The sequence below is a fragment of the Alternaria atra genome (genome assembly GCF_907166805.1).
Source record: "Alternaria atra isolate CS162 genome assembly, contig: 29, whole genome shotgun sequence".
In the NCBI taxonomy this organism is placed as follows: domain Eukaryota; kingdom Fungi; phylum Ascomycota; class Dothideomycetes; order Pleosporales; family Pleosporaceae; genus Alternaria; species Alternaria atra.
Window position 1 is genome coordinate 1,892,002 of NW_025091327.1, and position 15,106 is coordinate 1,907,107.

A 15,106-nucleotide genomic window follows, 5' to 3' on the forward strand; every position below is an offset into this window, starting at 1 on the left:
AGCGCAAGGTAGGATCACACCATGGTCTGCCGTCTTGCAGCGCGACATCGTCTTAGCCTTCGTCGGCTCGGTATTTTCCTTGGAGAAACGGTTCAGCACTTCGGTAAATGCTTTCGGGGCAACGTCTATAGCCCTTGGGAGCACCAGTCATCTTGATCGACACCAAATTGTACTTCTATCTGCTGCCTCACGATGCAACCTGGACGTCCAGTAACCAGTCCACACCACCTTCCGCATGACCAGCACTGTCTAAATACTCTTACTATCATCCACCATGACCGCATCCATGTCAACACAGCCCCCGACCTAGTAACATAAATGGCCTGCATTCATCGACTCCCGATTACTGCAGCAATCTCGAAATGTAAATTCGCCCAACTACGTAACGCACATCTGTCGAGAAATAAAGCTCAAGCCCGTGATTATTGCTCGCAGATGAGTCGCGATTGCTCTATGCAAACGGACAAGTGCTGCATGCGTGTCTGGGCTCTTTGAGTAAGGTACATCCGAAGGTGCGTGCCCTCCAATTTCGTTTGTGTCATTTCCTTTTTCGTCATACGTGCCTTCCTCACCATGACACTCGTCGTCGGAGTCGGACTCCATACAAAAAGGTAAAATACAGCGATGTTCGGTTGCCGTTCGAGGACGTAAAGTAGAATCTCAACAACTAAGCATATCCTGGTTGTGCTAGGGTGCGCACAGATTGTGTCGTTGCGTTGCGCAACGACTTGACTCCAGTATGGCATTCCACGTCCCTGTGACCAAAGAGGCTCAGCTGCCTTTGTCGCACATAGACTGCGACTGCAACTATCACCCCTGAGCCACCACTCCTGGTCTTCAAGCTTCCATGATCACTGATCAAACAACTAACGCTGAACCTTACGGGCGCCTGACGCTTTTGAGCGCTTTGATTCCCCGTAGTTTCTGTATAACCACGTAGAATATGTATAAAATTTCAACTCCCGTTTTCTTCACAACATGCCTCTCTTGGATGCGAATGCGAAATGTACTCGTAACGCTTGTACCTGGCTAAACTTTTAAGCTGTTCTTGGGTGATCCACGGCAACCGCGGAACTGTGGGGTGCACCGAATGGAAGGCCGAAGCAGGGTTAGAGGCAGGGTTAGAGGCAGTTGTTAGCGGCCCGTCTGTGGCATCTAGCACGACCAAACCTCAGCCCAAGTCAATCATCACCACCGGTGCGGCGCCCTTCAAGGGACCGTAAGGTGCAACACCAGTGTCTTGTGCGTCATGCTCGGTGTAGCTAGGCGCCTTGTCGCAATGTATATGTGGTCTTTGGGTTGTGATTTCCCTTTTGTCTTTCATATGCACTTCGGAGTTTCCATCGTCGTTCGTCACTGCGGAGCTTTCCCTGAACCCCATTTGCCGCGCGGCGACTCCACCGTGAGCTTGACAAGTCCGACACTTCGAATATGGCCGGCTGACAATGCAACAGTATAAGACACGCCAGGTCTCAACCTGATCTTGGCGATCTACGCCCTTCGCTCTCCGCCAGTCGCTCGCTCCCACCTTTTCCACGCAGCATGACCCGTCGAAACGTCATTCCTATCCTCGCGCTAATCCTCACGCTATTCGTAATCGCATTCTTCTACTCGGGCATTGACACCAGTCAAGCATGGCGGGGCCTACCACAACGTGTTGGTCTGGGAGAGCACATTGGGAGCCATGAGCAACCACCTTCAAGCACTGGCAGCGCCAACCCGTCCAAAGACACGACCCAAGACCCAGACTATGCGAACTGGAACCCGAGGCCCGTCTTCAAGCCAGGCTCGCCAATGCCACCAGAGCACAACTATACTTCGACACTGGTAATCGCGAAGACGAAGCACGAGAATATCAATTGGATACTGGAGAAGATGCCGGAGCAGCAGACAGCAGTCTACGTCGCCGACGATCCTACCGCACCGTTGCATCCGCCCAAGAACAAGGGACACGAAGTCATGGTCTATCTTTCGTGGATCATCGACAACTACGACAACCTTCCCGATGTCGCTATTTTTATGCACGCCCACCAATTGTCCTGGCACAACGACGAGATTCTTGGCAACAACGCACATCTCCTCATAACCCGACTTAATCGACACCGCGTTTGGAGGGAAGGCTTCGTGAATATGAGGTGCAGTTGGCATCCTGGCTGCCCCGACTGGATGCACCCTGGAAACACCGAAAAGGACGCTCAGAAGCAGGAAGAGGTACTTCTAGCGAAATCGTGGAGCGAGCTTTTCCCTCTTGACGAAGTACCTACTGTGCTCGCACAACCCTGCTGTGCACAATTTGCCCTCTCGCGAGAACGCATACAAGCGAAGCCCTACGCGCAATACGTCTGGTACAGAGACTGGCTGTTCAACACGCGTCTTCCCGATCGTCTCAGCGGACGCATCTGGGAATACGTTTGGCAGTTCGTGTTCACAGGCCAGAATATATTTTGCCCCAAGGAACACATCTGTTTCTGCGATCAGTACGGATCGTGCTTTGGTGGTGAAGAAGCATACGAGAATTTTATGGCTCTCAAGAACGAGCTTAGCGACCGGGAAAAGGATCTCAGGGAATGGGAGGAGAAGCGGAAGGAGTTGGAAGAGGCACACAAGAAGGGCGACCAGGCAAAGCTACAGGAGTTGGAAGTTCCTGAGCTAGGGAAAGACAACGAGTTCAGGTGGGAGATTGACCGGTTGAGACCTATTGTGGACGGCCTGAAGCATGATGCGGAGATTCGAGGACGAGACCCTCGAAATCGGGCATTGGAAGCTGGGAGAGAATGGCATGAGGGTGATGGGTTTTAGCACTTTCTATTTTATTTCAAAGATACCCTGGGTGTTTGGCAGGCGTGTCTGGGCGTGATCGCACATGGCGTTAAGTTTCTCTGGCCTTCAGGGCTTTTGCTGGCCTGCTATTCGGGTCCGGCACACCATTTCGTACCTGAACCTAGACAGAATAAACGACACAAAATACCATTTTATTTGCAACATAGTCTTTTCCTTGTCTCCATGTTGATAACCAAGTACGCGTGTTGAGAATGGAGATGGCTTATCTAATCTTCGCGAAGCCTCGATCACATGAGCGCGCGTCGTCTGTGCAAACAAGACAAACCCATCCATCGCGAGTTCTTTGGCCCGCTGGCCGGCCCCGCTTGTCGTTCGCACACGACAGCAATCAGGTGTGTCTGCTGATCTACTTCCCTACGTTTCGCATCAAACCAAACCACGATCCCAATCTCTGCATCTCTACGCCAGATCATGACGCCGAGATGGGTCAAACTGCACTCTACCCTCTCCTCATGTCGGGTCAAGCCATGCTCTACTCCCTCTTACAAATCGCAAATGATGCTCTATTGCGCTCCAGCCAAACCATGTATCTGCTTCGGTATCAAACCAAACCTCGTGGGAGCTTGCATACATAAAAGATTCGGTGTCGCGCTCGCCTCACAGACGTATCGAGTCGGTTTTTACCCATAGTCCAACTTGCATGAGCTCAGTTGCTCTCTCATCATTCCCACGCATTGAATACAAGACTTACCATCTGTACATTGACAGCTCATCCGCCCGACCATTCCCAGCCCTGTTTGGCTCCTACCATCTGATCCGTCTGATCTCGGGGGATACGAATCACGATGAGGGCAAACGTTGACGCGCCATACTACCAGATGCGCTCCGGCCAGTTCGTCACTGCGCCCAACAGCACAAACGCTGCACCGCCCCAATTCGTGTCCGACGAGAATGAATATGACTTGTCTGGTCCCGCTACTGTCGCATCGCCGCTCGAACACAATCTCCACCCACACCTGTACACCGAACACGCTGCTCGTCAGACGTCAGACGAACACGCACTAGAGGAGAACCATAACCTCGTTGAGTTACTGGAGGCTGCGACAGCTGCGGGTCAAGTGGCCTATGCTATGGACACTGGGGATGCTGAGATGGCGACTTTTTCATCACAGGATAGAGGTAGGAGAAAGAGAGCTACCAGCTCCCCAACTGAAGATATCTCGCATCAAGCCGACGGGCCCGTCAACTCTAAGCGACGTAGGACCGGTGGACCTACCGACCCTCAACTTCAGGATCATGGCCACGATATACATGGTGACTCTGTCGACGACAGTGTACCGCCTTCCAGTGAGTCTCTATTGAACGATGCTCGTGCCGCAGGTGTCCACTCCGCTGCAGCCCTCTTCCGTCGCTCCTCTGAAAGAACGTCTCGGAAGTACACACGCCCACCAATGTCAAAGCTATTCATGTCGCTCCAGCTCAGCCCTGAGAATTTCCTCCAACTGCAGTCTTTAGCGAAAGCCTACATGCTCGACACATCACACCCGGAACGGCAGAGCTGTGTAGGAAATCGTGGTAAGGGTGATACCGACATGGTCAAGCTGCGGCTGTTCAACTGCGTCCGCGACTTTTTGAACGACGGAGTTGGTGAGCAGTTCTTCGGTGAAGACGTTGAGAAGCCAGGCGAAAGAGACGCGATAGAGGCTGCTCGCGCACTGGGAGAAGACAAGACTCCTGATCCTTGTGAGAGACTGACATGGCCGAGGGACGGTAACAAGATTATTAGTCTTGTTACTCCGTTGATGCGACGCATGGTCACCAACGAGCGGCAACGACAGTACGCAATTGAGACAAGAAAAGGAGGCACAAAGAAGAGAGACAAAGAAGGTAGTGTTGAGCTTGTGGCTCAGCAATGCGAAGACAATACGCGCTATGGCGTCGAGCAACAGTCGCAGTCGGTCCTCGATCACAGCCTAGCTCATCATCCGCAGCCGTCACGGTTGGTAGCCTCTCCAGTCCCCATTTCAACTCCAACTCCGCAGCATTCTTTCCAAAGGCAGGAAGGAACCTCGGACACTAGCGGAAAACAGGAGTTCAACGCATCCACACAAGCAAGTTCCAAGGTAAGACTCGCTCTCGTAACGTCTTGATCTGATCGATGCTGCTAATACACTGGTCAGCTACCTGCAGTTAGTCTTACTGAGCCAAACCTCTCTCATATCAACATCTTCCTTGTACTCGCCTCATCCGGTAGCAGACCGGGCAGCAAGCTCGGCGAGAAGCGCATCACGGCCAAACCACAAGCACACTTGGCATGGTATGATTATAACGACTTGGTGAGAGAGACCGTCGTTCTTCTCAAAGCCGCCAAAGACAAATATCCTGAGCTCAGGGCAGGAGTCGAATTCCAGGATATCGAGCCCGGCACAGGCAATCTTCGCGGACTTGCTGCTGCTGCCAATGCACTACAGACGGAGCATGCTCAGCACGGAGCATCTTCTTCAACCGCGTGTTTCTCTCCATCTTCGCCAGCGGATGGTACCCCCTCTGTTCCTCCGATATCGACTGCGGCAGCCAGCCAGCATCCTAGTTTCCCTAACGACAGTCATCCGGAAACAAGGTCTCTTCCCCGTTATGCTATCAAGTCTGTTGGGCCGCAGGGATGGCGTGCTATTCGTAATGCAGATGACTGGTATAGTGTACTGAGGGAGAAGGCCTTTGCTGTTTGGGCTGATGGCGTGTGTAATGTGCTTGTCGAATTGGTCGACTTTGCCGGCGCGATGGCATAAAATTGAGCATGGCGTCGGCGGTAAAAGATCGAGAGAGCATCGCTCAACTTTTATTGGTCTTAGTGATGCCTAAAGGGGACGCATACTCGAGGATGGAAAGACTTCTGCATAGCGGGGCGTTCGGTGTCGCATGGGATATATTGCACAGGGATATGTGCTCTATCATCTCACTGATACTTTGTCATGATTCTAGAAAGTATCTTCATCCTAGTACCCTGCCTGCTATGTGACTCACTAACCTCCACTGTTATCGTCCTCTTTTCATAATTAATCCTGGCTTCTCCTTCCACCCTTCTTCCCCTTCTTTCCAATTGCCCTATACACCCACTCACCCAAATATCAAAACACCTTTCGCACATTACATGGCCACATTCTGCACACTCACTCACACCGTCGACAACCGTGCCACCGTCACATGTACAGCGATCGACACTAATGCCGCAAGCTGGATACTTCTCTATTCCTCCAATCACTGTACCGCCAATGACTAATTGAATAGGCTGATGGAAAGATATAGGTGCTTGATGATAGTCAGATGAACCGGGTTAAGACAGGCATGATGAGGCCTTGTGAAATGGTTCAAGGCTTGACTTTGCCTGCCAGGAAAGCAGCATTGACCTTGTCAGTTTGACTGCTTTCTCACATTTCTACGTGCTTGTTATTACGATATTTGGACAACAGGTAATGACTGGGTAGTTCTGGTTCTGATAGAGGAAGATGTTGGTTTGGAAGCATCATCCATTTGGATCGGCAGTGTGAGTGCAGCCATGGTGCCGGTCATCAGGTGCCTCTGACTTTCGGAAACTACAGTATCACTTTCAAACATATGTGTAAATAGCCCGCAACAGCCGCGATGCAATCGCAAGATACATCACAGTTCCATGTGCGGGCGCTTCATCTCATGTCGCTTCGTGCTGCAGGCTGCGATAAGGTGTGTATCGGGTACCGGGAGCAATGGAGAGGCCGTGATAGGCAGGCGAGCGTGCCAAGCCGTCGATTGTAGCGAACGTCGTTCGCCCTTGACCCCTCCATGTCAGGCACCCGATAAGCTTTCGGGATGCACGCCTAACGGTCACGGTTACGTCAAGCGTCCCACCTCTTCACCTTTCAGTGGAGACGGCCCGACATTAATCGTTCCAATGTGGTCTAGACGGCTTCGCCAGTTCGTGCCTGCTTGAGTATGCTTTCACTGTCGACACGCAATGTTGTCAACCGTGGAGCTTGGGTATATCCAACCGCACTGAATCCTAAGGGCGCCGGTGCTGCCCGAGGCTGGACTACACATAGCGACACTTCTCATCTGCGTTCCTCCTCCTCCTTCCCTTTTCGCTCTCGTTCGCTACCTTGTTGCTCCCGTCCGCTAAGGGCTTCCCAGAAGATCGAAGCTGCCGTCTATTTCCATTCACGCTCACCAATTTGCAATATGGAGTCTCGCAGGTCTCACTATATGCGACACCCGTGTCATGCCAGCCAGGACCTATCGTCTGTTTGCATGGGTCCTCGACTGCCTCAACGGCTTCGCTGTCATATCACCGACCTCTGCAAGACGTCACAAGCTTTTGGGTTCTTGTTCACTCTCGTCCTGTCGAAGCTCCTACCATACTTGGCCGATCGACGTTATACGATCCCGTTCAAGGCATCGATGATACTGATTTGGACGTTTGATCTGCCGTATAGTACCTGTACGACTTCACCTTGCATTGACTTGTCACGCGCGAACCTACATAGAAGGTAGCTAGAGTGTCTACTGAAGACACTCTGAGAAATCGAATACCTAGTAGCACGGCGTCACTACATTGAAACTCCAGAGGCACACGCCTTTCGTTCATATCTACTGATCCTTCCTCTCACTCGTCAAATAGCGCGGTTTGCTCACCCCTTCCAACAAAATCAATGGCGAGGATTCACGTTTCCATCCAAAGAGAGAAGTGCCGTGCTTCTCGGAGGTTTACGCGGGAAGCAAGTGCCGAAATCTGGAGTTGATTGCATCGGTGTAGCACTGTGAATATGTTTCGGACATTAACGCGGGGAAATCTAAAGACTATGGCCGTTATTGGTCGCACGCAGAGACGTTTAATCAATGGGTAAAGCTCTCGACACCACAGACCATCAACACCATGTAGCAGGGGTGGTAACACGATACCAAGATTTGTAGCGATTAATAAACCTACAGCTTAAGATGAAAACTCGCCCTTCGACTATCCCGTGGCAAGCACATTCTCACTGGAACCATACGAAGACATACGAAAATGAAGTGGTACCAGATCGCCGCTCTCGCCGCGCCTGCGCAGGCCGCACTACGCTTCGGATGTTCGACGTTGAGCATTCAGCGCCTTGATCCGCTCGTTGAGCCAGGCAAACTTCCTTCCGCTCACGTTCACCAAATCGTCGGCGGCAATGCCTTCAACGCGACAATGCAGGAAGACCCATCTACGATAGCTACCTGCACTACATGCACATTCTCCGAGGACTTTAGGTACGACATCGGCTTCAGTCTTCTGTCCACTATTTTTAATAAACGTAGCAACTACTGGACTGCAGCTATGTTCTTCAAACATACCAACGGCTCGTACAAACGGGTACCTATAATGCAGAATGCTGCCTTGCCCAACGGCATCAACGGTGGCATGAGTGAGTGTCGTCGTACGACTGCACGTGGGACATACACTAACTCTATACCTGTTTCTTTGCAGCCATCTATTACACACAACAAGATTTCAACAGCAATGGTAACCAGAAGATAACAGCGTTCCCCAAGGTCAGTCATACTTTCATTCACCTCACGCACTGTTGACCTTCTCAGGGCTTCCGAATGACTGTAGGATCTCCCACTACCAACACGGTAGAAGATGCGAAGAAGCACCCAGGCCTACGCTTCGTTTGTCTGCAAGACAAGAACACTCGTTTTCCCGAGTCCCCAGACTTCCCACCTAAGGCCTGCAAAGGCGGCATTATGACTGTGCATCATTTCCCGTCGTAAGCAGTGCCTGTAACCACTCTATGTAAGACGGGTACTGACTCCTGATACCAACATCCAGTTGCTGGGATGGTAAGAACGTCGATTCTCCCAACCACCAAGACCACATGTACAACACAGCCAAAGAAGCCTTCAGTCCCGCCGGTGCATGCCCATCTTCTCACCCGGTCCGCATGCCACAAGTCGCGTACGAGACGCTTTGGGATACTACGCAGTTTAGCAACATGTGGCCCAAGGATGGCTCCAACCCTTTCTTCCTTTCTTACAACGACAACAAAGGCTACGGTACTCATGCGGATTACCTCTTTGGCTGGAAAGACGATAGTCTGCAGAAGGCTATGGATAACAGCTGCATGTTCCAAGCGTGCGAGAATGGAAGGCCGTTGAAAGTAAGTCGTGCGGCGCGAGCTATTCAGGTCTGGGATGACTGCTAACAAGTATTTGCAGAGCCAGAACGTCCAGGCGATGAACAAGTGCCAGGTCAAGAGCGCTATCAAGGAGGACTTGGATGGATGTGGGTTGGCGTCGTAGCTGCATTTTGTTATCAATATACTAACGAAATCGATTAGGGCTCGACCATCTGCCAGGTATGGCGATGTAGATTAGTGGTGACTAGCAACAGGACCGATGGTGCTTGTCTCTTCTTGCGATACCAGATTGTACTTTGCATTCGCTTTTGGGCTCGCTATACACATAAACAGTCGTTTCAGAATTCATTCTCTGTTGTCAACTATGCCTATATCCTCGGAGATGTGGTCGCGTCGGAGATGGTATTGACGAACGCGGGACAGATTGCGTCGCAGCAGCCACAGTCTAGACTTGACGGTAAGCGATGCCATCGCGTCGCATCGATCCAAGAATACTTTTTCCTCTCCCTAGACCCTCGAAACGCCACTTTCAGCCCATGAAGAAGACGTACGTGCCATGCAATGCAACTACATCGTGGTGTGGTGTGGTGTGGTGTACAGTATGCTTACGCACTTGCTCATGCGTGCGATCCCGTGCTTGAACCTCGGAATGACTGCGGTTTCACAATCGAGGATAATTGTTCCGACCCAGCCCGGCCTTTCATCTGTGCTCCACCTGTCGCCAGGAACCCGTAATTGTCAGACTGCGGAGGGCCGTGCGCGCCATGGAACCCACGTTGCGGCCACGTGGTGAGCATGCATTTTCGTGCAGGCGCTCAGACACTGGATGAGAGGTTCTGTCGTGTTGCCGCTTTGGGGAGGTATGTGGAGTCGGGGCGGCTATTGCGCATGTATGGACATAGCTGGGGATGGTGTGCAGTTTGATGGGTCAGGTTTGGGGTTTGAGGTTGCTTTTGACTGCTGGTAAGCATACCTAGGTATTGTGGTGGCCGACCTCATTGCCCAAACGATTTCTAGACTCTCTGGACCTACTTTTTCCATGTCTCTTCTGGCCAAAGCCAGACGCAGTAGCAGCAGAAGGATGTACGCAGTAGTCAAGATGACTGGAAGTAAGGGGGCGGCTCCTTGTGCCTTGATATGAGCTGCTCATCGCAAGATGGCAGCATCTTTTGGTGCCCAAATGCCACAGCATGCTGATTACCTGGTGCTAGGACTATCTGCAGTCCCATCAAGGAGGTCCAAAATGCATTGATTAGCTTGCTGGGAAACTCCGGCTGACAACGATTGGGGCATGCAATATTGTCTATCGCTGTGACCGCCTCTTTGGGTACGTCTCATGATGATGCAAGGAGTTGTTGGACAATGGACCGACTGCGTAGCTGATCCCAAGACCAAACCAGGAGCGGCAATGGGCGCGCGCACCAGTGGAGACCAACCAACATAAGCAACACCGAGCCCTGTAGCGGCCAACGTGGGTTCCCGCAGAAAAAACGTGGCATACGCGATGCAAGCGTGGGTGATGCTAAAGGGAGATTGGCCGGCTGTCAGTGGCGGCGTGAATGGCTTGTCCTGGAGGCTGACTGCATGCAACTCACTTTATCGAAATGCGAGTGTCCTTACATGCAGCATCCTTACGTGCGGACGTTTCAGAGCAGTCTGGTGCTGGTCGTGTTGCTGCTGCTAACAGGGTCGCTCTCTGTCTTTGGTAACAGCCGCGGGTACATAACTGTCTTGTGTTCCTCCCCATGTGCGCTCGGCGAGATCCTCGATTACGCGCCATCAACACCAACATATCACCATCCTTCTGCAAGGCTGACGTTTATCAATCCTACCAAACATTGTCGCATCCCGCTGCTACTCGCTAACCATCGTCCCCCTGCACGTGCATCTTGTTGCTCACGCAGCCCCTTGCCGATCTAGGTCCTTTGAAACGCGCGAGGAGTAAGATAGGCTGAGCACAGGACTTTTACCGTCTACACCCATCTCTTCACTTTATCTACAAACTCAGCACAGACGACGGCTTCTGGGCTATTGTACCTGCTCTCGCCCTCTTCCAGAGCCTTGAATCGCCGTCCTGCCATAGTTTTCACATCGACGTTGCAAAGGCACGCTACTCCACGCCCACATAGTAACCACCGGACTCGCCGTGGCGCGCATCATGACAAACTCTCTTGAGTCCTCGCGGCCCATGCTTGCCAACGTAAGTCATTCTACCGTATCCACTGCCCGTTTCAGACGTCCCCTGCCTGTGGTCGATGCTCGCCGAGCACCTGCATTGCTTGCTTGATCGTACTTCCTTTGCGCCTTCCCTTCCTCTTGCACTCACTATACAACCACTCGCGCTCCCGTTCCCGTTCCAACACCACAACACTAGCACTCATACCACACCGCGAACATGTCGGAACAAGCACAGTCTAACGAAAAGAAACAACAGTCGGCCGCAAACCGCGCCTCAACCCGCATGTCCACCTACAGCGCCACACCTACTCTCACACCTTCCATCGCACCATCGCATCTCTCAGCAGCCTCGTCGACCGCCGGCGACCCCAAGTCGCAAGACATCAAGACATGGAACGCTGGATTTGACCGCCTCGAAGACAAGCGCCTGGTTCAGCAACGGTACGCCCTCACCAACGAGAAGACAGACGACATGAGCAAGCTGGCGCTGGGGGCAAAGCTTGATCGCGCACTTGCCCGTCGCATGTCAGGCCAAGACGCCGTCTTCCGGCCAAAGGGTGTTAGTGAGAAGAAGGAAATTCAGACGTAAACGGGAGCGGCGGAACAACACACTTTCATCTTTCGTCATGAGCCGAGGTTCAACAGCTGCTCGCAGCCAGGACGGTCATACACGATCTTATTTCTTATCGGCACGAATTTCGGGGTTTAGCATTCGAGATATCCTTTGGTGAGCGAGCACACAAGCAGACATACTGGGGGGTTAGGCGGCCTGCTGCTAGACACATGTCGCAGTCACAACGAAGTCACAGGACGTAGCAAGGCATTACCATGGCTACAAGATGCTACTAGCGAGTGCTCTATCATCGCTCCTCGAGGCACGACGGACTCGGATTGATACTTCTCATCATTATACCAGGGCGTTACATTTCCTACTACTAATTCGTTTTTTTTTTTTCCTCCTTGCTTTCCAACTGTACTGGTACGGGCTTCTTTGAGCGCCTGTCTACTTTTTCACTTGACTCTCGAAATCGAATGAATACAGAAATCATGTTGCACGAAATTTACGCTTGTGAATATGGATGACGGACTTGAATGCATAACGCGCGTCTACGATTAATCCTTCTGCCAGTACAACTTGTGTGCCGCTATCTAGTTTGCGTGCTAAACCCGCCGTCAAACGTGTCATGACGGCTCGGCACATACATGTTCGTTGATCCTTTTGTTTATTCGGTGCCGATCATTGTCTATTTCCGCTTCCTCCTAACGTCATCGTGGGTAGCATGGCTAAGGGGCTGCCCGCCCCCTTGCTCTGGTCCCGCCCTTTTGAGCGAGTACCTCTGTGTCGGAGTTGCTTCCGCCTTTGACAGACTTGACCAGACTTTGACATTCGAGAGACCGTTGAAACTATGTATTTCATTGATCAATAAAGATGGACTGGCGTTCTGTTCTCTAGTTCATTGAATCTTCCATCGCCCGTCGCTTTTACCTATGCCCCAGAGTTTTAAAGTGAGTTTGGAAGCAATGGTAGTCTCTCCTACTTGCAGATATGCATACAAATCCAGATGCTGATGATCATCTCGAACCCATCGAAAACATCCGGAAATAGTGGGAGCGCGTTCCGCGAACATCCGAGCCCGGTGCTAGCCTCTGGATAGATGTAGCACGATGTAGTTCGGATTTTGAAAGTACCGAGTTTAGGTTTCTCCGATGTCGTGAACAAATAAAGTGTGTAGCTCATGAGTCTCTACTTAGCGTTGCGATGAGGTGCGCCTTCCAAACGTTCCATAGATGACTAAATCCTTCGTTCCTCCTCTTCTAGTTCTCATTGATCTCTCTCTCTCTCTCCATTCCTTCCCTCCCCGTCTTTCATTAATGTCCTAGCAAACTACCAGAACTTCCCGGTCTTCCTCCGCTCGTTGGCCAGTTCCAGCTGTTCCCTAATTCCCCTCAGTTCATCTCTGTGCCTAGAGTGCGTCTCTTCTAGTAGCCTCGCATGCTCCTTCTTCAACTCTACAAATTCCTCCTCTAATTTTTCATGCCAGGGGTAGAGGACAAAAATTTGGAAGCAGAGGGCTGATGAGCCGATGAGGAAGTTTGTGAGGGAAAAGGTACGTGTTATCATCATCGCGAACTTGTTCTTCGTTCGGCTAGCTGTTTTGATGGTCCAAAAGGAGTGTGGGATGGGAAGATGAATGTAGGTTGGTATGTAGTGGGCTCGAAGGTAACGTTACGCAGAAGACAAAGAGCAAAGAATAGAGAGTGGGAAAGAGGAACACAGCCGAAGAAGTGAGACCGCCAAATTCGCGTACGAGCAGACAATTTAGGCTCCAAAAGTCGCTCAATCCAAGGTCACATGCATCCCTCCCCTTACACATCAATTGGATCTTGGTCTTGAAAGTGGCATGATGGTTGCTGTTTTGGGCCAAATGGGACTAAGGCCCGAAAGAAAATCAGACCACTCAGTGCTGCGCGAAACGAACGGCATCTCTATGCATCGACGTGCCGGCGTATTATCGGCGATTGTGAGATTTTGCTGTGTGCAAGCATGCGGCGTGGAAGGGAAGCAATGGTTCATGTGTTGCGAAAGACTCGGCCTTGTGATGCGTTGAGATAACTTTCCGGTATCGAGGTGGTAGTTCCCGAGATCGGGAGGCATGCGACTAGCGCTGCGCTAACTAGAATGCTAACACGAGTTGGATCCTGTGAGCAACTTTCCACTCCCAAGATATGATGCTACGAGAGTTGCGACTCGGGAAAGTTCTATCACTGCACCATCCTTGGAGTGTTTTGCAGTGATGCAAAAGCCTACAGCGTAGTGTGTTTAATGAGCAGACCCTTGCCGCATTCTCCAGCTACCTCGAGCGCACGTCATCATGATACAAGCAGTGCGAAAGCATAGTGCAACTATACTACATCAGCGCCACAACATTGATCCTTCTCCATCACTAAGCTTGCGTTACCAGAAAACAATCTACATAGTAACAGAAAAAAGTCAAGATGCCTACTCCCGATATCGAACTCCTCACAGCAGCCACTCCCAACGGCCAGAAGATCTCCATCTTCCTCGAAGAACTCGGCATTTCCTACAAGACCACTTCGATCGACTTATCCAAAGACGAACAGAAGTCTTCTTCTTTCCTAAGAGTCAATCCTAACGGTCGCATCCCTGCCATCATAGACCACACCCGCAACTCCTACCCTGTCTTTGAGTCTGGGGCCATCTTCCTCTACCTTGCCGAGCACTATGACAAAGACTTCAGATTCAGCTTCCAGAATAGTGATGAGAAGATGGAAATGATGCAATGGCTTTTCTTCCAAAACGCTGGCGTGGGCCCGATGCAAGGACAGGCGAACCATTTCGTGCGATATGCACCCGAGAAGATCGAGTACGGTGTGAAGCGGTACAAGAACGAAACGAAGCGTCTCTACTCTGTGCTCGAAGCGCGACTTCAAGATAGAGATTATCTAGCAGGCAAAGTTCGGGGCAAGTACAGCATCGCCGATATTACAACATTTACCTGGGTTCGGTGGGCACCGTGGGCGGGTATTGAGCTGAAGGAGTTTCCGAAGCTGAAAGAGTGGTGTGAGAGGATTGAGAAGAGGGATGCTGTGCAGAAGGGCCTTTTGGTGCCGTCGGGCGAAGATCAGATTGAGAGACTAAGGAAGGATCCGAATGTACAGGATCCGTTCAAAGAGTGGGTCCAGAAGGGCCAGAAGGAAGTAGCGGAAAAACATGGGAACTAATATCGTCTTTGACGTAAATATAGCTTAGCACAACTTCTAGTACGACAACTTCGTATGTATATGTAGTTCTCTGCATCCAATGTAACAGAGGCTCTAGTACATATGCATCCTCCTTGGATAACCTTGGTTCTGTTGTATCTGCTAACAATGCTAACACTGCTCTGTAGACCAACGCATGTTTCTGCTCCACTGGGCTTCCGGCGTTGTGAGAAGAAGGCAGTGCTGACTGAATACTAGGTCACTACACAACGCTTACTTATGTTACAATT

General features: G+C 51.3%; 5 protein-coding genes across 5 annotated transcripts; all 5 read left to right on the forward strand.

Annotated features, from left to right (window-relative positions):
- Positions 1-1,249: 1,249 nt before the first annotated feature.
- ALTATR162_LOCUS8947 (uncharacterized protein) lies at positions 1,250-2,799 on the forward strand (the record flags this gene model as incomplete). Its single annotated transcript, XM_043316580.1, has 3 exons — positions 1,250-1,273; positions 1,338-1,402; positions 1,455-2,799. 3 exons carry the CDS (start codon positions 1,250-1,252, stop codon positions 2,797-2,799), a joined length of 1,434 nt encoding a protein of 477 aa, XP_043172515.1.
- Positions 2,800-3,626: 827 nt separating this feature from the next.
- Positions 3,627-5,570, forward strand: ALTATR162_LOCUS8948 (uncharacterized protein; the record flags this gene model as incomplete). The annotated part of the gene is made up of 2 exons (XM_043316581.1): positions 3,627-4,904; positions 4,962-5,570. The coding sequence occupies 2 exons, from the start codon at positions 3,627-3,629 to the stop codon at positions 5,568-5,570; spliced, it is 1,887 nt and encodes a 628-aa protein (XP_043172516.1).
- A 2,249-nt stretch (positions 5,571-7,819) lies between these two features.
- ALTATR162_LOCUS8949 (uncharacterized protein) lies at positions 7,820-9,148 on the forward strand (the record flags this gene model as incomplete). Its single annotated transcript, XM_043316582.1, has 6 exons — positions 7,820-8,201; positions 8,264-8,328; positions 8,374-8,546; positions 8,609-8,936; positions 8,995-9,061; positions 9,117-9,148. 6 exons carry the CDS (start codon positions 7,820-7,822, stop codon positions 9,146-9,148), a joined length of 1,047 nt encoding a protein of 348 aa, XP_043172517.1.
- Positions 9,149-11,310: 2,162 nt separating this feature from the next.
- On the forward strand, positions 11,311-11,682 carry ALTATR162_LOCUS8950 (uncharacterized protein; the record flags this gene model as incomplete). The annotated part of the gene is made up of 1 exon (XM_043316583.1): positions 11,311-11,682. The coding sequence occupies one exon, from the start codon at positions 11,311-11,313 to the stop codon at positions 11,680-11,682; it is 372 nt and encodes a 123-aa protein (XP_043172518.1).
- A 2,408-nt stretch (positions 11,683-14,090) lies between these two features.
- ALTATR162_LOCUS8951 (uncharacterized protein) lies at positions 14,091-14,837 on the forward strand (the record flags this gene model as incomplete). The annotated part of the gene is made up of 1 exon (XM_043316584.1): positions 14,091-14,837. One exon carries the CDS (start codon positions 14,091-14,093, stop codon positions 14,835-14,837), a length of 747 nt encoding a protein of 248 aa, XP_043172519.1.
- Between the last annotated feature and the right edge of the window lie 269 nt (positions 14,838-15,106).